The sequence below is a fragment of the Mesocricetus auratus genome, unplaced genomic scaffold, assembly GCF_017639785.1.
Source record: "Mesocricetus auratus isolate SY011 unplaced genomic scaffold, BCM_Maur_2.0 Super-Scaffold_4256, whole genome shotgun sequence".
In the NCBI taxonomy this organism is placed as follows: Eukaryota; Metazoa; Chordata; class Mammalia; order Rodentia; family Cricetidae; genus Mesocricetus; species Mesocricetus auratus.
In genome coordinates this window covers 74,813,771-74,837,424 of record NW_024429182.1, presented here as the reverse complement: position 1 = coordinate 74,837,424, position 23,654 = coordinate 74,813,771, and the positions used below count along the sequence as shown (strand labels likewise).

At 42.0% G+C, this 23,654-nt stretch overlaps 1 protein-coding gene across 1 annotated transcript in view; it reads left to right on the top strand.

Annotated features, from left to right (window-relative positions):
- The window catches only part of Hs3st4 (heparan sulfate-glucosamine 3-sulfotransferase 4), a 422,893-nt gene extending 399,952 nt beyond the window's left edge, over nt 1-22,941 (top strand). The window contains exon 2 of the mRNA XM_005063396.4: nt 20,916-22,941. Coding sequence (XP_005063453.4) covers nt 20,916-21,552 — 637 coding nt within the window. The 3' untranslated portion in view covers nt 21,553-22,941. The remainder of the gene's footprint in view (nt 1-20,915) is intronic.
- Nucleotides 22,942-23,654: the final 713 nt, after the last annotated feature.

The window sequence follows — 23,654 nt, the reverse complement described above, 5'->3', positions numbered from 1 at the left end:
GGTATGGGCTATTACAGAAATGGCACAAGTACTGCTGGTAGGCTGAGAGAGTATTCAAGTCTGCCATCATCCACACTAAAGAGACAGGATTCTCAGGGGCATGTGTGCCGGGAGTTGAGACAACCAAGAGCATTTTCAAATATGTTTGCTGTATAAATTGTCTTTATTCATCTTGAGTTATAAATATGTACCTTCTTTACCTTCTCTTAAGTAGATGTATTTAACCAAATAAAAAGTAAACACACTTAAAGACAAGTGTTGAGTGACATCGACATCCAACTATGGTGGGATGTGGTCAGAGACTGTGACATTGTCATTGTTGTCAGTATGGGTTACGCACCCATTCATTTACTTGTTCCTCTGTGTCTACCAATTTATCAAGCTGTCTGTGGAGGTGTGGGGGATTCTCTTTTTTTCAGATAATTGGCAGGTGTGTGTTTATATATTGGGACTACATGTTAGAATCCCCTAAAGAAACTTTTAGAAAATATCTGTGGTAGGGTACCTTCACAGACCTGTTTAATCAGAGTCATTAGTGGTGAGGGCCAGGGATTTTAAATGGGCTGCCAGAGTTGAGATCATTTGCATGATAGTTGCAGGGAATTGCTTCCAAATTTCAGATGCAGAAGTGATGGGTATGCAGACAGCAGCCCCTCAGTCACACATGAGCAGGCACATTTACGATGGCTTTTCATTAATGAATATCTCCAACGAGGTGGTGGATATTCAGAAGGGAGGGTGAGCCCTGCACTGACCTCTTGTATGTGTTCCCAGTCTTTAAGCTTACCTTGACCTGCAACCTGACCTTCAGCATGCAATGTAGATCTGACCTTTTATTAAAACTGCAGTATCAGTTCTTCCTTTGGTGTGCCATCCTAAAGGTTAGGAGGATGCTTCTGTATCAGATATGAATCTCATTGTGTAGCTCTCACTACATCCTAACTATGCTTTGCCTGCCACCCTGGTGGGAACTGAGAGCATACATCAGCATCTTTAGCAGAACAAAGTCCATGTCCTCGGCTTTCTCATCACGTAGTAGCAAAGAGATGAGCGTTCACATACCACCAGGTCAGAGTTGTCATGGTTTCTCTCAATTTGCTTTTGGGTCCTTAGAGTTAATGAGAGACAGAGAGAGAGGGAGGGAGGGTGGAAGGGAGGGAGGGATAAAAGGAGGGAGGGATAAAGGGAGGGAGAGAATAAATGTGAATGTGTCTATCAAGGAGTCACTCATTTATTATATGCATTCATCTGTTCATTTATTAAGCATTCATAATGTGCCATAATTTATACTGGTAACAGATCAATAATGAACAAGATAGCACTCTGCTAATGTGCATCTTAATTCCAGATGGGAAGGCATCAGGAATCATATGAATCAGTGTTTCATTAGGTAATTACAGAACTTGACCAATAACACAAAGCAGGATGAAAATATTAAACAGAAAATTAAGACAAATATGTCTTGGGGCAGGTGCTGTTATTAGTGATCCGAGTGTTTTTAGGTATGGCTTTCAACTGATATATAGATGACACAGAAGTGCAAATGTCTTGACAGGTGCCATGAAACAGAACAATCTGTAGTAAAGAAAATGTTTTACATACACCTCTCAAAACCACTAAGTGGCAAGTAGCTAGTTGTGCTATCGGGCAAATGAAATGTGGCTCCTACAACTGAGAAATCGATTCTTTGATTGTAGCTAATTTAAGTTTAAATAGTTACACATGTCTAGTGGCTTCCATATTGGAAATCACAAGTCTGGACAGTTAATGGAAAACGTGATTGAGAAGAAGATGACAGGCATGTACAGATCTAAGGAAGACAGTCCAGAGTAAGCAAAGAGCCAATGCACTCTCGAGTCTGAGGCAGAAGGATTGCTGGTAGGGGGATGGGGCTACCTGGGCTACTAGTAAGTGTTAGGTGAGTCAGAGCTAAACAGTGAGCTTCTATCACAAACCAAAAAAGGAAGGAAGAAGGAAAGAATGGAAAAAGACAAAAAAGGAAGGAAGGGAAGGAAGCATGTAAGAAAATGTTTAACTGCCAGTTCCTCTACAATGGAGTTTGGAGTGTCTGGGGATAGAGAAGAGACAAGTGCTGCTGGAAATGTGAAAAATGGGATTTGAGCTGGAGAAATTATCAACAATCGAGAGCATTTGCTGCTCTTCTACGGGATGAAAGTTGGGTTCCTAGCACCCATCAGGTGGCCCATAACTGCCTACAGCTCCAGCTCCAGGGGAATCTGTTACCTCTGGCCTCTGTGAGCACTGAACTTATATTCACTCTCTACCCTATCACACACAATTAAAAATAAAACAGTCTTTAAAAGAAAGAAAAATTTGACTTGAGGTTAGAGCTCATACCATAAAGGACCTTGAGGACCATAAGGAAGAGGTTAAAATTAATATAATGAGGAATATTTGAAAGAATTTAAGTACTAAAGTGATATACCAATAACTACCACTAACACAAGGGAGGTTTGTCATGTGGTTTTATAGATATTAGCTGATTTGAAACTATGGAAAAGCTATTATTTTCAAACTGAAATTTGTGATAGAAAAATTAAGGCTCCAAGAATCAAATAATAAATGCCCAATAGTCAACAAGTAGAATAGTTACAGAGAGTGAAGCATGAGGCACTGGCACCAGCATTTTTGGCAGTGCTGAGACTGAGACCCATGGCCCTGCACATGCTGATCAGGCACTCCATCACCTGGCCATGTTCTCAGCCCCAGAGGCCATGTTCCTACCCTCTGGCTGACACTGCCTCCAAGCCAGATCGATGTGGATAATGGCATTAATAGAGAATTGAGACTGGGAGAAACAGGCTATTGGAAAGAGCAAATAGGCTAGAAATTTGATGGGGTGGAAAAGTGACACCAAAAGAATGATGGGAGAGGGGAGGAGTTAAAATGGGGTGTTCTGTTAAAGCAAAGGCAGCAGAGAGACTTCCTGGATATTGGGGTGAGTGAGGAAAGGAAGTGCCAGTGATGGAACCATGTTTGGAGTAGAACAATTGATTGGATGATAACTCTCTTTCCTGAACTAAGGTGGGGGTGGGTAGGACTTGGATGGGTATGGAAGGCAGGGTTTTGTAGTGGGAGATGTTGTTTTTTGAGAGTCTGCTATGTATGATTCTGTGCTTCAGTTTGAGCACAAACCCTTTTTTCTTTCCTCCTCATTCCCATCTGCCTAACTCTCCTCTTGTTTTTATTCTGTTATCCAACAAATATCTATTGAGAGCTTCCTGGTTCTGGGTATCTCAGAACACAAAAGAGCCAAGCCACCTCCTTTCTTGGAGCTTTAGGAAAGAACAATGATTCCCAAGGAAATGAGCATGCAAGAGAGATCATTTCAGAGAATAATTTCCATGGCATGAATCAAAGGGGCTGAGATGGAGTAGGGAGTGATTCTCATGGGTTGTTTGGGGTAGGAGACCATGTTAAAAAGTGGGGGTAATACAATATGAATAGGAGTTGGTATAAGTTACGGAGAGAGCAAGAGAGCACACACATTCATTTGTATGTATTAATACTAAATACTATAGAACTCTCCAGAGTGTAATGCACATGTTCATATCTTTCTGGGTTACAATGGTCCCTTTCCTATCTGTCACCTCTCCATCTGTTACATGATCAGATTGATTGGCTGAAAAATATGTTTAGTATTTCATGCACCTCAAGCTGTGAAAGTCAGGTCTAAATACAGACACAGTATGATGCACTAATTAATTTATGATTGTATTTTACATCATTGATGCTAGAGCTCTTGATTTGGAGATGCAGCTTGTGAAGGGAACAGCTCAAGGACAACAGAGAAGACTCTCACAGAGGCACTCTGTAGGAGGCTTTTCCCTGCTGTCCTTGCTGCTGTGAGCAAGAGGGGCTGGTGGGTTGCATTCATCCTATGCCTCAGTTGCAACCAAACGCCAGAACTTGTGCACAGTTATGGGCAAAACATGTCTGCTCATCACGACAGCATTCACACCTATCACTCATACAGACCGATGCTTCCATCTTGCTGACTTCTTTTACAAGCTTCCATAGCCAATCATGACTGACCCCAGCAACACTTTCACAGAGAAAACATCAAGTGCTTTCAGTGAACATTAACTGTCTCACTGACCAGATACCTTGTTCCACGCAGAAGAAACAGAGACAAATTATTTACAAGAAAGCCAAGTTCATTTTAAAGATGCAAAGAGGCAGAAATCAAATGATCTCACCACTCTCTGAGAGGACACAAGGAAGAAATAGGATTCCTATGTAAAAGCAACAATGATCCGCATTTGCCCTGACCAGTGACTTCCTTGCAGGTGTGATGAGAAGGGCATCATAACTGTACAAAGCATATTCTGATTGCTCTTGCTGTCCATTCCCATTTTACTTGATGAGGAAACTGGGGTGTTAGGTGACTAAGAGCTTTTCTAAAGTCCTTTACATAACAATGGCAGAGCTAGATTCTTGGGCAATGGAATCAGCATGGGGATATTGTCCAAGTTGAAATAAGTTGGTGGTTGGGAGGGCTCTTTGGTGACTACAAATGGCCAGCCAGTGGAGCCTCCATAGGTGGAAACACTGATTTCCATAATTAGATTGGATATATTGCATACATCTGGCAGATTATCATGGTTCAACCCATACGTATAAAAGTTTCCACAATAATGATTAACCTAAAGAGCATATGGGGTCACAAAGGTGGCTTGAATTAGTCAGACTTTAGTTACTGGCAGATACCTGACACTTAATAAGTGGAAAGATCACTTAAGAACAGAGGTTTGTGTCTACAATCCCACCATTCAGGAAGCTGAGACAGGCAGTTCAGAAATTTGAGACCAACCAGGACTACCTGTGAGACCCTGTTTCAATACCCAAAAACAAGAACAAAAGGAAAGAAAAGTAAATTTATTTCAACTCATGGTTTCAAGGGTTTTGATGTGGAATGGCAGGAATGGCACGGAATTGCACAGCGTTCATGTCAGGGTGGTCAGGAAGCAGGGCTTAAAAATGCCTGAATGAACAGGCTTCCTCTTTCCACCATTTTCCGCTTAATTTTGGGATTGTAATTTAAATACAACATTTCTCCCTTCCCTCCCTCCCTTCCCTTTCTCCTTCTAAAGCCTCCCAGGTGTCCCTCCCTGTTCTCCAAACTCATGTCTTCTTTCTTCATCATTTGTTATTGTATGCATGTAAGTATCTGCATATACATATATATTTCTAAATATAACTTGTTGAGTATATAATGGTACTTGTACATATCAGGGATGACCATTTGGCACTGGACAACCAGTTGGTGTGCTCTTCCCAGGGGACAGCCACCTTTCCTATTCCCAGTTTTCCTCAGTTGCCTATAGTACTTCATGTAGGAAAGGGGCCTCATGGGCTTACTCTGTCCACTTTGGCATGGTTATTGTTATCTGTATTCAGCTAAAATTTAGGCAGTTGTGCTGGGAAGAATTTATTGGTGTGTCTTCTAATATTACTAGAAGACATAATCTCACAGTGAACTTCCTGATCCTCTGGCTTTTACAGACTTCCCTGCTCCCCACTCTCCCAACTGAAATGTTCCTTGAGCTTTATGTGTGGAATGTTTTATAGATGCATGTATTGGGACTAGGCTCCACAAGTCTACATTTTGATTGGTGGTAGTTTTCTGTAGTGGTCTACATGTATTACAAAGAGAAGTTTCCTTGATGAGGGGGGGAAGACCACACTTATCTATGGGTATAAGAAAAATGTATTCAACTGTAGCAAGGGGTTATACTGGTTTAATAAAGTAGTAGTTATAGATTCTCCCTCAATAATTATGCCTTCACTGACATTGAGTAATTACCTGACTTTCCAGAGCAAACCATAGCATCCCTTTTATTGAGTCTTAAGTCCAACTAGAGAGGAGTTGGTTACCACCAAGGTATGTGTGTTACTACCACATCCATAGGGTTGTCCTGCTATGCCAGTCAATGATATGGTTCATGGGTGTCATTGCTGGATAGAACTATTGGTTTCCTCCTACTTTTGAAAACTTGCATATCACCTTCTTTTCTTTTCTTTTTTTTTAATTTTTTTAATTTTAAATAGCTTGTTTTACATGTCAATCCCAGTTCCCTCTCCCTCCCCTCCTCCCCCACTCCCCTTTCCCCCCACCCTCCCACCCTATTGTCAAATCCTTCCACATAGGGGATATCAGAGTCTGTCATTTTACTCTGGGTAGGGTCCAGGCACTCCCCTAAGAGTCCAGGCTGAGAGAGCATCCCTCTTTGTGCTATAGGCACACGAAAACTGTTTGTATATCAGGGATAGACACTGATCCACAGCTCAGGGCCCCATAGGTTGCCCAGGCCTTCTCGCTGACACTCACATTTGGGGGGGGTCCAGATCAGTCCCATACTGGCCTCCTCACTGTCAGTCTGGGATCCAAGAACTCTCTCCTGTTCAGATCAGCTGTCTCTGCTGGTTTTGCCAGCCCATTCTTTGCCGATTTGCTCATCACTCCTCTCTCTCTGTCACTGGGTTCCTTGGGTTCAGTTCAGTGATTAATTGTGTGTTTGCCTCTGCTTCCATCAGTCACAGGATGAAGGCTCCCGGATGGTTATAGACATCAAGTTCATTATCAGGAATGGGCATTCGAGGTGGTCTCTCCACTATTGCTTAGCTTGCCAATTGGTGTTATCCCTTTAGATCACTCGAGGTCGCTCTGGTGCCTGGTCTGTATTCGATCCTATGATTCCCTCTTCCCCCTATTCTACCCCCACCCCCTCAACTTACTTTTCCCCCATGACCAACTCTCTTCCTTTTCACCCCCTCTCTTCTTCCCAGGTCCCACTCCCCCCCCACTCCTCGCCGTGTTCCCCATCCATTCAGGGGCTTTTGTCTCCATCCTCTTCTCTTGGGTACTATGCATATATGCATATCTTTTAGGTTCTTTCCTGTTTCCCAGACTCTCTATCAGTGGAAGTGCAAACTGGCACTATCCTGATCCATGTCTAAAATCCATATATGAGTGAGTACATACCGTGTTTGTCTTTTTGCGATCTTGTACCATGAAAGCTAGTTCAAGTAAGTTCCATTTCTGGAGCTTCTAGGCCATATTTCTGAAGAATATGGTATATTTACCAATTGATAATTGCCTTTCACTTATGGAGTGTAACCAAGGGCAACATCAACAAGGCTGTATGTTTTGGAAGTCTGTTAGAAAGCCCTGCCCAACAACTCAAATGAAGGCTTCTAATATCTGGTACTTTCTGCTTTTTTGAATCCCTTATGCCTACAGGATGATGCTAGCTGCATTCAGACGGTGTTGTCCATCCCACTTAATCATCTCTAGAAACATTCTTACAAAAACATCCAGAAGATTGCTTCACTAATTTCCTAGGCATCAAGTAGAACTGTTACATAGAAAAAATAAAGCAAAATATTGACAAAAAAGATGCAAGACTTGAATGAAAGTATGGCATACTGGCAGTTACCGTCATCCACAGCCACGTCTTCCCTCCTAGGCTGAAGTTTGTTGATGGCCACATAGCTTGAGGTTGTAGGGTTTAGACATTTCTCAGGGTGATGGGTAGACTCAGGAAGAGCCAACAGGGCTTAGAACATAAGAAGAATGCAGGTGAAAAGCAAGGAGGATGGCAGCATCCCTGAGACAGTGACAGGCTGACCCTCAGCTGAGAGGGAAGCAAAAGGTGAGATGGAGAGACCCAGAGCCCATCCTGCCATTGCTTATTAACATGATCTCAAAGGGCCTGTGTGGACACTGACACCTCTGTGATCAGCATTTAATTGTTGTACCTGTCCTTTGAAATGCTGAGCCTGAAGAAAGGAAATAGAATAAAATAGCAGATAGAAATTGGTGTATAGGGTTCTGTAGAGAGTCCTTCTTTGAATGTACATAAAAAAACATTAGACAAGTATGTTCTAGATAGGATCCCCCAGTCAGGTGCAGCTGACATGTGTTCCAACCTCTAATTCATTCAAAATCATAGAACATCTTTTCTTATGATATCTGGGTAGGAAGGTCAGATCACAAAAGACAAAGGTCTAGATCACAGTGGTTCTCAACCTGTGGGTTGTGACCCCTTTAGGGGTCAAGTGAACCTTTCATAGGAGTCACATATCAGATATTCTGCTTATGATATATTTCCACTACATTTCATAAAAGCAAAATTACAGCTATGAAGTGGCAACAAAGTAGTTTTACAGTGTTTGTGAGGAGGTCATCACAACATGAGGGACTGTCTTAAAGAGTCCCAGTATTAGGAAGGTTGAGAACCACTGGGCTAGAGGTAAACCTACTGTAGTGAGGACACTAAGGTTGTAGGCATTTAGGTTTTAAATCCATGTTTTTCTACCTGTAAATTTAGGAAGTGTTGCACAGGATGTCTACAACCCCACAAATATCAAACAGTGAGTGTGAATTAATCAATAAAATATCTCATACACACACACACACACACACGGGCAACTTCTCAAAGACATATATTCAGGGATGACTCATTACAGATGCATTTTTAAAGGACTAGGGAATTTCTATCTCTTTCTATCTATATAAGCCATTTAAATAGGATGGCACTGAGAAGTCATCACCTATCTCATGGCTGTCTGTTAATGTTTAAAAAAGCATCCCACTGAGAAATATCGAGGGACAGAAAAATAAAAGCAATGCTTACCTCTTGTGTACCATGTAGCACAGGCCCTGTGTGGTGCCTAAGCTAGTAGTGAGGGTTTCCAGATACTTAGTAGTCAAACACAGCAAAGAGGAGGATTTCTGGTCCTCCCCTGGTATGTATGTCACACTGAAATGTTTGCCAAGAAGACAAGAAGATGTGGCTGCATTTTCTCAGTGGGGGCTCCCACCTCTCTAGTGATTCTAGCCTGTATCAAGTTGACTCAAAAAGAAATATCAAACACCATGTTACATCCAGAATGGCAACCAGCTCTATATGTCCAATGCCATCACTAAGAAGCCAAACACCGTCAACTGCCCAAAGTCTTCACCAGCAAAGGTGTGATAACAGCTCAAGTTCAAGCACCCACAAGCATCCTCAATTTTTCTGACTCTTCACCACTCTGACCACTATCCTTGCATACCCAGCCTCTGAATACAGTGTAGTTTATTGTGAACTGGATGGTTAGTGTCTGGTGACAGTGAGCATCAATATCTTGTGTAAAACAGATAGATTAATCTTTGGCTTTTGAGTTTCAAAAAGATAATTATATTATATTTTACATTATACTTTCCAGGGATAAATACTACCCAAGGCCCCATAGATTACCTAGGCCTTCTAACTGACACCCACATTAAGCGGGTCTGGGTCAGTCCCATGCTTTCCATTGAGTTGGGGGCTGGGGGACCTGGTGGGGAGGGCTGGGGAGGAAGGGAGGGAGAGGGAGCTGGGATTGACATGTGAAATAAGCTTGTTTCTAACTTAAATAAATAAATAAAAGACAAATATATACACAGAAGGACATCTCCCATCACAGCAGGACCCTGAGGCCAGCCCATGATATTGTACTTGCAGTCCAGAAGCAAGGAGAGGGTCTACCCACAGTTATGTCCTCACTCAAAGAAAGTTCCACCTCCTTCAGGTTCCATGACATTCCCAAACAGCACCATCATCTCTGAACCAAGTGTTCATACACATGAATTTCTGAGAGATATTTCACTTTCAAACCTCAACAAATTATGTATTTATTATATTTATTATAAATGGGATGCAGTCCATCATGGTAAGGAGGGGATGGCAGGAGGAGCTATTGCCAAAGGCTTATCAACTAGTATCAGCTCCCAAACTGTGATCATATCTCTTAAAATGACAGGAGAAAGAGCAACATCTATAGAACACATGACACTTTACATTAAGCTGGGCATGGTGGCACACATTTGTGATCCCAACACTTAAGAGATGACGACAGGATTATCAGGAGTTCAAAGTTATCCTCACTAAATAATGAGCTCAAAGGATGGGCTGGAATACATGAATCCTTGCCTTAGATAATTTAGTAGTAAAAGTAATAGTCATAGTAGTAATACCATCTCAGTTTATAAGGAAGTTGGTTTAGAGGGAGCAAAGGTTGGTTTATGGTGGTGCCAGAGATCAAACACAGGGCCTTGTGTATGCTACACAAGCAAGGTATACCATAGTCTTGATAAACAGTTTCAAACTATGATTTGAATTATACGTCAGTGAAAACTACCAATTTTTGCAAGAAGTTTAACCAAAGGAGTTGATAATAACTTAAGACACCTAAAAAGAACATCAGTGTTAGTGTTAGATTATTTATTATCATGTCCATGAACACCATCCAGGGACTTGGCCTGACTAAGGGAAGGGGATGGAGAAATGAAAAACACATATAGACACACAAAGAAACTAGTCTCAAGTAGGATTGGGCTCTCTTATAGATAAACCCCAGCATCCCAGAAGCTCAGTGTTTATTATAAACAGTTGAACAGGGAGATGGAGTTATTCCATACAGTTGGACAAGCAGTCAGGGTTGTTTTATACAGACAAACCAGGGGGCAGGGTTATTACAAACAGATAAAAAGGAGGCAGGGTCTATGGTATACAGATGAGCAAGGAGACAGTTTTAGTTTGTCTCTGTAAGGGCTTAGTCTTCAGACCATAAACATGCTGTGAGGAGAAAGTTATGATCGACATTTTCTGCACACAACATCAACATTCACATTCTGATAAGAGGAAGGCTTTGTCATTCCTCTGAGCCATGTGGGGTTAGGATGAAAAAAACTTATACTTGCATTGAAATCTATAGCTCTAGTTTAGAGAGAAATTCCCAATTGGTCATTGTGCAGAGCTACAGAAGAGACTTCAGCCTTCATAAAGTCATATGGGATCTGGCTCTATTGATGGATCCACCTTATCTGAGGCAAACTTAGCCAGGGGTTATCAAAGACTCAGACTGGTATCACACAGCTAATATTCCCCTATCTAAGGAATGTCATTTAGCTGTCCAGATATTCACTATTCTAAGAGATAGAATTCTTCGGGGGTAACTTAGCTGGTTGACCACAGTCATAAAAATAACATACACTTATACAGTCCTCATTTGGTGTCTGGCTAGAAAGAAGTTTGAGACTGTGCCTCCCAGTTTCATGTTTTGAAATTTAATTGAGGTATTAGGAGGATTAGAAATTAATCTGTTCATGATGTTTAGAGGTGGGACCTTTTGACATTAGGGTTAGAAAAGGTCATCGTTGTGAAGCTTCACTGCTTGAATACTGGTGGCTTTATAAAAGAGAGAGTGACCAGAGGACATCTGTACAGGAATGTTCTCTCTAGTGATAGGTATGTGTTACCTTCACTTTGCTGTAACAAAATGCCAGACAAATACCTTAAGGGTGGGCTTGCAGTTTCAGAAACTTTTACCTCCCCATGGCTGGGAAAGTGCGGTCAGGTTTTAATGGTGGTGGCAGCACATGCTGGAAGCTTCTCACATCATTGGGGTCAGGAAGAAGCTGAGAGTGGGAGCAGAACTAATAATGAGCTTTCAAGTTCCATCCCTGAATATCTACTGCTACCAACTATGCCTCACCTCCTAAAGGCTACTTAGGATACCAAAATAGTGACACCAGCTTGGAATGGACCTCTAGAATATGAGCTCATAAAGGACATTTTAGAGTCAAGGCACAATGGATGCCTTGTGCTATGTTTGGATTCCAACAGCAAGAAAGCTACTACTTGTTGTTAGCGCTCAGAGCTCCACTTGCAGAACTATGAGCCAAAATAAACTTCTGCTATAAGTTTCTCAGTCTCAGGTCAACGAACATAGCTGAATACTCAGCAATTTGCTCCATTTAAAAACAGCTATGTGAGGTATACATTATCACCACTCCAGTTTTCATCTGAGAACATCTAGGCAGAGGGGGGCTAAGCAGGTTTTCTAAGATCCTATCTCTATTGAAAGGCACAAACCATACTCAAATCTAAGAATTTTGGTTAAACCAGTGGATCACAAGGAATGACGGGGACTTCCAAGAGAAATCTGACACTATCTATGAGCACATGTGATTAGCATGTCTATAGGGGCCTATGACCACCTAAATGACAGTGGCCAGGGATGCTACCTAACCTTGTACACAGTACTCATTGTGAAATTCGGGGTATTCCAAGATTATGACACATAGGGAGCTCATGCCACATCATCCTTATAGTTCATAAGGCACTGCAATGGTTACCTTCCTTGGATGGAAACATTATCCCACTCTTGGCAGACAGGCTGCCTTTCTTGGTGATGGGGACATATAGAAAGTGATGGTGATAAGGCAGGACTAGGGATGAATTCCCTTTCTAGATAGTTCATTGGAGGCAAAGCAAGCCCCAAAGCAAACCAACTTAATGAGAATCACAGTCCTTCCAGTCTCAAACTTCAACACAGAAAACATGTTCAAGATCTGAGTTTACTACTTTCTCCTAAATTGTGATTGTGTGACATTTAGACTCAGCATGTTTTCTGTATGGTGTTATGATCCTCCTTAGTTATTCTCGTGGTTCACCTTCTCTTTCTCCTTCTCCTCCTTCCTCCCCTCCTCTTCTTTGTTCTTCTTCCACTCCCCCTCCTCTTCCTTCTCCTCCATTTATCATCATCTTCATCATGTCCACTCTCTGCCCCACCTTTGTGTACCCTTTTCCCTGTGGAGGGATATGACACTGTGGGTGAGATGCAGCAACAGAGGGATCTCACAGAAATAGTCTGCCCCAGCCTCCTCTCCAAGAACTTACAGTGCCCTGAATGTCAGGGACCTCCCATGCTTTTACGCCAACATGCACTTAACACTTTGTATATAATAATCACCACTAAACCCTCAGTTGAATTAAAGAGTTATGCAGAGGAAGTTGAGGTCCAAGGAAGAAAGTTAACTGTTAAGTCAGAACTGTAGCCCAGAATGTTCTTTTGTTTCTATCTCAAGGCAGGGTGGTCCCAGAATGTGCCGTTTTCCTCTGTCCCCTGTATGTGAATGTGGTTTTTCAATTGGATTGCAATACTTTTTCACAAATTCGGGTTTGAAAACCACAATGAAATTCCCAATATAGCAGTGCCAGAATCATTTTTTCTTCTCTGAAACTTGACTTTCTCCAGCTCTATAAAGGATTCAGTGAATCATCGGGGCCTGTACAGTTGAACCAGGTAATGTGACGCAGGTGTCACACTGACTACTAAGTGTGTTTCTTCCCTCAGTGCAGAGGAGCTGGCCCCACCACCTGCCCTTGCTTTAACCACAATTTTTGTGGGTTATAGTGCATCGGGAGGGCTCAGAAAATATTACTAATTTATGCACCATTTATTCTACTCCACAATGCATTTGGGAGAGTGAAAGGTGCCCACACACCTGCAATTCAGGCAAGCTCTGCACTGACCCTGCCAGGGAGAATGGGCACTTTATATCTCATATGGTCGATTGCTTTCTCCCTCAGTGTTCATGATGGTGTCCATTCGCTTCAGTTGAGAAGGCCCTGGAGAGAGATATTACAAATTGAATGATGTAGCTTGATCTGGTAAGAATTTCTAGGGATTCTGGCCTGGGTTCTGTGATTCCCAGTGGTAAACTGCCTTCACTGTCCATGTAATAGGACCGATTTTAAGGCTCTGCTTTGCCACCTACTAGCAGAGTGACTTTGGGATGGTTGTGTCACTTTGCTAAGCCCTTGTAATTTGGAACTTGTCAAGAAGTAACCAAGAGGCCAAGCTATGATGTTAGATAAAACCGAAGACTTTATTTGGCTTCTACCTCTTTTTAACTGTAAACAAATTAATCATTTGGGTTTCAGTTTTCTGATCTCTAAAGATAATGTGATAGTACAAAATTCAAAAAAAGAGCTTTAAAAAATTAGTAGCAAATGTATCAAGAACTCATGTGAGCCACTTTCTACATATTCATTCATTTAATACTACTCCCTGTGAAAAGGAGATTGTTCATGGAGACATTGCAAGTGCTCCTTGACTTACAGTGGGGATGCCTTCAATGAAGTCATCAGATATTTAATCTATTAGAAGGTAACAATGCATTTTTCTTCAGATAAGGCCTCATGCCCTCCAAGTTGGCCTCAAACTTGCTGGGTAACTAAAAAATGATCTTGGACTTCTGACCCTTTTTCTAAATGCTGGCATTGTAGCTGTGCTCAACCAAACCCAGTTTGTGGAGTCAAACAGTGGGCTAGGCAAGCACCCTACCAACTGATCCCTACACCTAGACCCTGAAAGTGGCTTTTAGTATACCTATTTAACACCGTCACTGTTAAGATAGACTGTGGGGTGTTGGCTATTTACCCTCATGGTCATGTGGTTGAACAGAAACTGTGATTCAGTGTAAGGGAAAGTAGCATAGGTGGCATGGTGTGATGCCCTGTAGTCATAGATACTTGGAGACTGAAGCAGCATAGTGTGACCCTGTGTCAATCAAACCAGAGTTGGAGTGGAGTCATGTCACATATGTTAGCCCAGGAATAGATCCAAATTCAAGGTATTCTACTGAATGTGAACCACTTTTGCAGTATCATAGTTGAAAAATTGAAAGTTACATATCTGAACTAGTGCTAAGTAGTGTGTGCAAATTCAGACAACTAATAAACCAGTGCTTAAACAAATAGAGCTCTAAATTTTGTGCTTTTGACTACATGGGAGAGTCTTATGTTTGAAAGTTCTTAGTGAAGTCAGTCTCTACTCACATGTGAAACAAAGCATAGAGTGTGTAAGTAAATAATGGTACTTGAGGCGCTATGGCAACTATTGTCATGGTCTTCTCAGAGGTCCTGGACTCTGCTGACTGGAATTGCAATAGGCCAGTGCTTAATAAAGTATTCACACCAGTGGAAGTGGGTGAGGTTGGGATGAGAATTGGAGGGTATCTCATAAATGTTTGTGTTGTGAGAGTAACTGACGGCTTGGGTGGAGTGATTCTCACTTCAGGACTGTGTGTTGCCGCTGATGTCACGGCTTCTCTGAGCACCCAGGATACTGTTAACAAGCTCTTCCAAGCTCAGATGCAGTGTTTTCTCACCATATGGTGTAAGATGAAGTGCATGGTCTTTCAGACAAGGATGATATGATGAAAGCATGCTGACCCACATACATGGAAAACCTGGTCTAAGGAGCATGTGATCCAGATTCACTTAGTTTTCCCAACCCTCCAGGGACTGTGTACTTATTTGTGTATCACTCCTGTAATAACTCAGTGACCACAGGTAGCCATAGAGCATTACACAATGGCATTTGCCACGTGAAGCACAAAGAACACAGTGAGTATAGCATTTCCCCATATCCTCAAGAACGGAGACTAGCTACACAGGGAATGGGAACCAATTCCATTATGTTGTTTGTTTGCATATTTGTTTGTTTTTGCAATGCAAGAGAACAAATTCAGGGTTTTGTTCATGATACATCCTAACCCAACCTCTAAGTTGCACCCCACTCTACTTGAGGTCTTTATTGCAATCTCAGTAATGCAAGGACTCTGGGAGTTAAGATGAGTTTAGTAAGGGATTGTGATGTGGTGGAACAGTTATTCGGTACAGGGGAGGTGTCCAGCTCTTTACCAAAACTAGAATATAGTACAGTGAAGTAAAGTAAGAGTTAGTGAAAATATTAACTTTTTTGTCACAACAAGCATTCAAATATTTTCCTGCTTGAGAATTCATTGCAGAAAGAGCGGGTCTCACCATGCAATGGTGACTAGTGGAAGATAGACATTGCTCTCTTACTTCCTGGTAGATGGAATGTGCACAGAGAATGAAAATACCCACCTCCAACCAATGTCTGTCCCCCGGATTTCAGATTCCCGGGCACAAATAAGTTGCTGTCTCCACTTTAGGATATATACCTCACATCCCATGTTCCAAATTCAAAATCAGACTGCTTTCTTCCACTCCACAACTGCTCGTTTTACAGTTTTCTTCTCAAAACTACATCATCTGTCATGCTGCTGCCAGTGGTCCCTGACACCCCTCTTTTACCATCAAAATGGAATATTGGCGCTTATTCCTGGGGACTACTACCTCTTTAACCTATAGTCCCGGCATAGCTTCTGAGTGTGCTACCTTTGACACTTACACTCTCTTCCCTGGTCCCAGCAAACAGCCCAAAAGATTACTAAGTGTAAATCATTCTCCAGTCTCCTGTTCAGTGGTCATCAATGAATTCTGGTAATATACAGAAGAGTCCTATGCTCTCCCAAGATCAGTCAGACCCTCCAGGATTTGGTCCCCACCCATCTTTCCTGGCCTTATTTTCTAACTCTCCTACCTTGTCTAGCTTCCTCCAGCATCCCTAGCCTTTCTCCTGTTCCTCTCACACAACACGATGTGAGAACATAGGGTGTACCGAAATGTCAGAGGCAACTGAGAATAACTTAATTAAAAACTAAAAATTTGAGGGGGTGAAGCTTCAAGAAGGTGGGAAGGATAAGAATCTAAGACTAGGTGGAAGTTTGTCATATCTAATAGAAGAAATGTCCTCTTCAGTCTCTCTCTGTCTCTCTCTCTCTTTGAGCGCTTGTGTGTGTGTGTGTGTGTGTTTGTGTGTGTGTGTGAATGCATGTGTGTTACGTATACACTAATGTGCACCTGTGTATGTGGCGGCCAGGGGTCAATCTCAGTGTTCTTCCTCAGGAGGCACCTACTTTACTTTTTTAGACAGTCTCTCATTGGTCTGGAACTTAACCTCCTGAGTGCTAAAAGTATAAGCATGTAACAACACCCTCAGCTTTTTATAAACATGGGTCCTTGGGAGTCAAATTTAGGTCCTCGTTGCTCATGTGCTAAACATATCAGGCAAGCAAATATCCAAGGCTATCAGGAAAGGAGGCCAGGGTAGGGCAAAAATAGTTGCCCTATCAGAGTCCCAGATTAGAGATTTGGGAAGGATAAACAGCAACAAAACCTAACACAATAAGCCCTGCCCCAAATGATGTGAGAGACTTTGATGATCCCCTATGGAAGGCCTCACCTTAGGGAGCAGAAGTAGGATGGGATGTGAGGTCGGTGAGTGGCATGGGAGGATGGGAGGAAGTCGGAACTGGGATTGATATGTAAAATAAAATCGTTTCTAATTTAAGTTAAAAAAAACTGTCCAGGACTGGCCTCAGTTTCAGAGAAGAGATCAATGGCTTGGAAGTCATTCATGAGAAAGTCACAGAAATTACTGCTGAATAACTTTACTGTTGCAGTTAGAAACAAAGCAGTGAGACCTTAAATTCCAAGTCTGTTTCCTTCTCTGTAGAACTGGAATAGTAATGACTCCCACTCTGTTGATTAAAACAGCTAATTACATGCATTGCAATACTCTTTTCATTTGTCAGAAGTCACAGCTAGGTTGCATGTTCCATGTTTGTTTTATTTACTGTAATATTACTAGTAAATGATCATTATGAATTGAATAGATGAATGAGTGACTGAAAAGATGAGTTTTCAAACAGAATAGATTTACTATCTCATAGATTGGGGAGAAGGTACTGGAAATTTTCTCATTGACAAGAAACTGTTGGATATTAATTCTGTGATCCAGTCTTACCATGGGTGCCCAGCTGTGGGAATGCCAGCAAATTACATGCTTGTCACAGTCACCTGCAGAAAGATGATCAGAGCCACTGATCTGCCCTCTGCTTTCTTCAGTATCCCTGACTGTTTTTTTGCTTTGCATCAAATGCTGAGCTGGGCATTTGTAGTCATGCTCTTTTATCCACTGGCTTATAGGTTGGGAACCACTTCATTCCAGATGTCCTGGATAAAAGATTCAAGATCCACAAGGATCTTGACAGATTGTCAATTAGCTGAAGTAGAGGAGATGAATTTGAATGGGACTTAAAGTAAAGTAAGCACTGATGTTTAAGGAATGCATACAAAGAATGGATAAGAGGAGTTGCACAGCTGCTTCTGTACTGAGTAAAAATGAAATGAGACAAACATGCAAAAATGCAGCACAGGGAACAAATCAGGGAGAAGCCATGCAAAAGTAATACTTTGTAAGGAAGGTGTCTTTCAACAGCATGCATTTAATATCTTTATAATATGGTATGAGTTCTGTAAATTGATAAGGAAATAATCTCTGCAGGAGGAATAGAAACAGGATTGAATTTATTCCTTGTATCTAACCAAAGCTAAGGGCAGCTTCCTGGTCGGCCACCAGCCTCTAGATCAAGAAGTGTAGTTGACGACATTGTTTTGAATCACAATTTGCCTTATTCTAGATCAGACTCTCAGTTCAGCTTTTCCATTCAGTCACATGTAATTTCTTTTCCTCTGCCCTTCTGTAAGAATTGCTCTGAAAATGACCCTAGACAGCTAGCTTAAGTGAAAATAAGATTCTGGCATTCAGAAGATTCCCTCCTAAGTGATCCCCTGCATTATCACATTTAGTCTTCATTTCAGCCCTGTGAGCATGGCATTTATTAATTCATTAGCCCCATCTTTTATGTGAGGAGGTGAGGTTCAGAATAGCAGATCCAGCGAGATCACCAAGGTCATCAGAGCTTTCAGGTTACCAGGTTAGGATGGTCTGCTTGCAAAGGCTGTTTCTTAGCTTCATCCTTCCAGATGAGAGCAGGACAGTTAGTGAGCTCAAGCTGGCACACACATGTAGACAATGGATATTGTGGAGAATATGTCACCCCCAAACAAACACGATTACTTATGCCCATGTCTTGGGCTGTGATCTGATAACTGTATTCTGCCCAACCATTGTACTCCAGCAAGTTCTGGTTCTAGCGAATTTTTCTACCAGGCAAATTCCTCTTGCTTAATCAAAGAGCTTGCTGTGAAAACTCAAAACCCAGCAGCAATTAATTATTGACAGAGCATGTGAATTAGAGATAAAAAGAAGTCATTCTTTCTCCACGCAAGTGATAGTAAATAAATTTAATTATGGTAAGAGAGGCTAAGTGATCTTCTTCTGTATTAAGTTTTATTAGCTGAGACATTTAAAAGCATGTCATCATAACAAAGAGGTCTTGTGTAATCCTGAATGTACCACTTTAGCGCAGGACTTAGAAGTGAATGGATTTAATGGAGCACCTGGCGGCAGATGGCCCACTGTACCATCAGGTATTGAACATGTTTATCCTCAATTAGTACTGGTCTACATATGCCTACAGCAAACTGACTGCACAATAAGATCCTAAGCCTCACTTTTAATCACTGGTTGGACCTCTGAATTGAGCTGGTGGTAGTAGCATCAGTTCCCTCCCTGAAGGAATATGTTGATGGAGGGGAGGAGATGGAAAGTGTTTTTGTCAAGTAGACTAGTAGACAGTGGTGTGGGATCTGTGTTAGTTAGCAGCCTTCTATTACTATAAAAACAAAAACAAAAACCTAAGACAATCAATTTGGAAGAAAGATTTATTATGACTTTTGATTCCAGAGACTGCAATTCATGGTTGGTTTTGGGTCTGTGGCAACATAGTTTATCATAGAAGGCATATATTGTAGAGGAAGCCTGTTCACCTCAGGGCCAAGTGGCCAAGACAAAAAAAGTGAAAGACAGACAGACAGAGAGAGAGAGAGAGAGAGAGAGAGAGAGAGAGAGAGAGAGAGAGAGAGAGAGAGAGAGAGACTTAATATGCCCTTTATGTAAAGAAAATGTTTTTTAGATTTATTCATTTTATATGTAGGTGTGCTTTTGCCTGCATGTATGTTTATGCACTGTGAGCATGCCTGGTGCCTGCAGAAGTCAGAAGGGGGTGTTGGATCTCCTGGAATTGTATTTACAGATCACTAGGAGCCACATTGTGGGTGCTGAGAGACAAATGTAGTCCTCTGCTCTGCCTTAAAGACTCCAGCACTCTACCCAGGCTGGGTACACAGCCTTTAACATATGGTTTTGGGAGGTAGAGCAGGCTTCATGAGAAGTTTATAAGGCAAACTTACAAGCAAAGAAAGAAGAAAATTGTGTGTCTTTTACACAGACCATGCTTGCATTCTGTATGTCACTTTGTTATCAAATGAACTTAAGGTGAATGTTAGGACTTTATAATATGATGTCATGGCCCAGGGATTTGCTTAAGTTTTCTGAGGACACAAAGTTTGTCTAATGCCTGTCTATTCTTTATCCCTGGGCTTTATTTTCATCATTTATACAATGTTTTTGGACTAAGTTGGAGTTCAGGAAAAACTGCTTAAAAAGTAAGATAATGCATATTTCCAGTTCTGTGGGCCACATACCTGTTGCACCAACTCCTCTTGCTGTCTAGTTTACCAAAGCAGCACATATGCAATACATAAATGAATAAGTGTGCCTGTGAGCAAATGAGGATTTATTTACAAGCTTTAAAATTTAAATTCTGCATAATTTCCATGTATCACACAATGCTATTATTACTATCATTTGGGTTTTTCCCACAGCCATTTAAAGATTACATATCCTTCTTAACTGTGACTCACACACAAACAGGAGGAAGTGAGAATTTGCCAACCCTGGGCCAGATAATCTTTGAGGTCTTGTTGAGCTCAAACATTTCCTGAAAGCTACTACAACAATAATAAAACCCTTAATTTGTTAAGCTCATGCACACATGAGATTCCATACTAAATGCTTTTCAAACATTATCTCCCTTAATCCTCACACTACAGTGTGAAGTCGGAGCTATCATTACCTCCATTTCAAAGATTATAAAACTAATATATAAAGAAATTAAGGGCATATCTAGGTTAAATACAACTGGCAAGAGGTAGAAAGGCAGTTTAAACCCAGGGATACAAGACTCCTAAGGATTAATACATAAGCTTTATGCTCTCTTTTCTGATAATTGAATAGTCAAGCTTACAGTTGGGACATAAAGGAAGAGAACTTCCAGTGCCTATCTGTTCTATTTGGTGGCTCCTACCTTGGTTATGTGTTGCATAGAATCTGTGCAAAGATATTCAAGTATCTTTTGTATAGTAATAATAACTGTATTTCCCCCCTCTTCATTCTTCTAGAAATGTGATGCCCAAGACATTGGATGGGCAGATAACCATGGAGAAGACCCCCAGTTACTTTGTGACAAATGAGGCTCCCAAGCGCATTCACTCTATGGCCAAGGACATCAAGCTCATTGTGGTGGTACGGAATCCAGTGACCAGGGCCATTTCTGACTATACCCAGACACTGTCAAAGAAGCCAGAGATCCCTACCTTTGAGGTGCTGGCCTTCAAAAACCGGACCCTGGGGCTGATTGATGCCTCGTGGAGTGCCATTCGAATTGGGATCTATGCTCTGCACCTGGAAAACTGGCTGCAGTACTTTCCCCTCTCTCAGATCCTGTTTGTCAGTGGTGAGCGACTCATAGTGGACCCTGCAGGGGAGATGGCCAAAGTACAGGATTTCCTAGGACTCAAGCGTGTTGTGACAGAGAAGCACTTTTACTTCAACAAAACCAAGGGATTCCCCTGCCTGAAGAAGCCAGAAGACAGCAGTGCCCCAAGATGTTTGGGGAAGAGCAAAGGTCGGACTCATCCCCGCATTGACCCAGATGTCATCCGCAGACTTCGGAAATTCTACAAACCATTCAACATGATGTTTTACCAAATGACTGGTCAAGACTTTCAGTGGGAACAGGAAGAGGGTGATAAGTGAGGCTGATGGTATGGAGGGAAGGCTAATAAATAGCAAGGATACTCTTTACCAGAGTCCCAAATCCCCCAGGTTCTGAAGCTTCAGCCATCTGGAGTGCCAAGTAGATTGCTAACCTCATCCATTCAGGTTACCTCCAATGTTGTGGGCTTAGGCAAAGGTAGAGATCTCGTGGCATCTCTGTAGGAACCAAATGTACATGGTTGACCAGATGTTCACCAGAATCCACCACAAACACTTATCTTCTACTAGTTAATAGAGTCAGAAAGCAGGATAAGAATCTTCCAGTGTCACAGACATATGCTATGATGTTGATGAGTGGCAAAAAGAAAAGAGAAAAGAGAAGGAAGGAAGGTAGGTAGGAAGGAAAGAATGAAGGAAGATGTACTTTGCAGGAGCTCTTACTGTAATCTTGGGAGTCTGGATTCTAGTCTTGTGTTTAATCCCAGGTTTGTAAACTGCTCTGGCATCTTTCCAGAATGCTATTTGTGGCTGAGAGCTCCAAGACTCCCAGGGAGTAATATCCTCCCTCCAAGGCCTATCTAGTTTTCCCATCAAAGGCCTCATCTCACCACCCTTTGACTTCCTCCCTCCCCACAATATGAAGGCAAAGGCATGCACGTATGTTCCTTACCAAAAAATAACCTACACCCCTGGAGCCTTCTATCTGAGAGCCATCCAAGATAGGTCTCTCTCTTCATGAGTGTTCTAAATTATGGAGCGTAGCACACAGCCTCACATTGGAATCTGACCTACTTGAATGTTTCTAGAACATGGAGACAGCAGCTATGATGTGAGCCCTGCAGTTGGCAAATATCAATGCTTATAACTGGGAGTATAAGGAAAACACCAGTTCTCCAGGTGGGAGGCCCCTTACCTAAAGATCCTCTTCCCTAATGATCTTGGCCCTGAGGCATGCTCTAGGGAGAGGCTCCACCCTAGAGACAATGACCATAGCTTGCTTGTTAGTTGTTCTGAGTAGAACCCTTCTAGTTGCAGAAAGGAAGGGAGCACTCAATGTTTTTCTATTTGTTTCACCACTGCCCCCTCAGGGTCACCTCATAGTTCATTTTCTCTACTCAGAGATGGCATCTCTTGGGCCATTGGCAAGAATGTTGATTTGCAGGGTGAAGTGGGTGGGGGAGGGCAAGGACTGTCTGCAGACATCCTTTTCAAGGGCTGCCAAATAAAGTGTCCCTTCCCATTAGTATGGTTCAATTAAAACACAGCATTTGACATAAAGCACTTGTTCGCAGATCTCCAAAGCCAGGAATTATAGTAAAATTGGAAATTTGTATGAGTGGGGAGAGTTGAATCTGTTCAGCTGTTATTAAACTGTCATTTCTCCCACTAAATGGAAACTGTGTTGTTATAAAGCTTAATGCAACCTGATTGATGGGCTTTGATGGTGTGTTTGTGTTGGTCACCTCTTCCCTACCACTATCCCTAAACTGCAATTCAAGGAATGGCTTTGTTGAGGACTAGAAGAGAGACGAGGTTCCTGCATCTTTGGGAGACTCTGAGTGCAGGGCAGGGTGTTTCTTTTGGTCACACAAACACTGTGTTTGGGGAAAGAGGTGCTAGATATCCATCACCCCAGGAGTGATGGACTGATAAACCAGATTCAGAAACAGCTGCACAAATAACTTTTTCCAGATAAGAAACGTTGAGCTGAAGGCAACAGATATGCCAAAGTAAACAAAGATACAGATCAAAATCAAGCGCTCACATCTTTAAAGGAGAGGGTGCACACATGTAAAGAGGATGGACTTCATAAATCTGTTGTGGGACTTGCTCTGTGAGCAGAACAAAGAGGGAGTGAGTCTCAGCCCTAGCCGTGTCACTTGTAGATTTTATACAAAACATGTCCAAGCCAAGCATAGTGGAAGACACCTTAACTATAGCAGTCCAGGCTGAGGCAGCCTCAGGGCTGTGAGGGCAGCCTATAATACACAGTGAGATAGTGGCTAAAACTAAGTAAATACATGAAAAGAAGAAGAGAAAAAGAAGAGGGGAAGGTAGAGAAGAAAAAAAGAAGAAAGGGAGAGAGAACTAAGGTGGGAGGGAAGGAAGGAAGCAGAGAGGGAGAGAGAGACAGAAGGAAG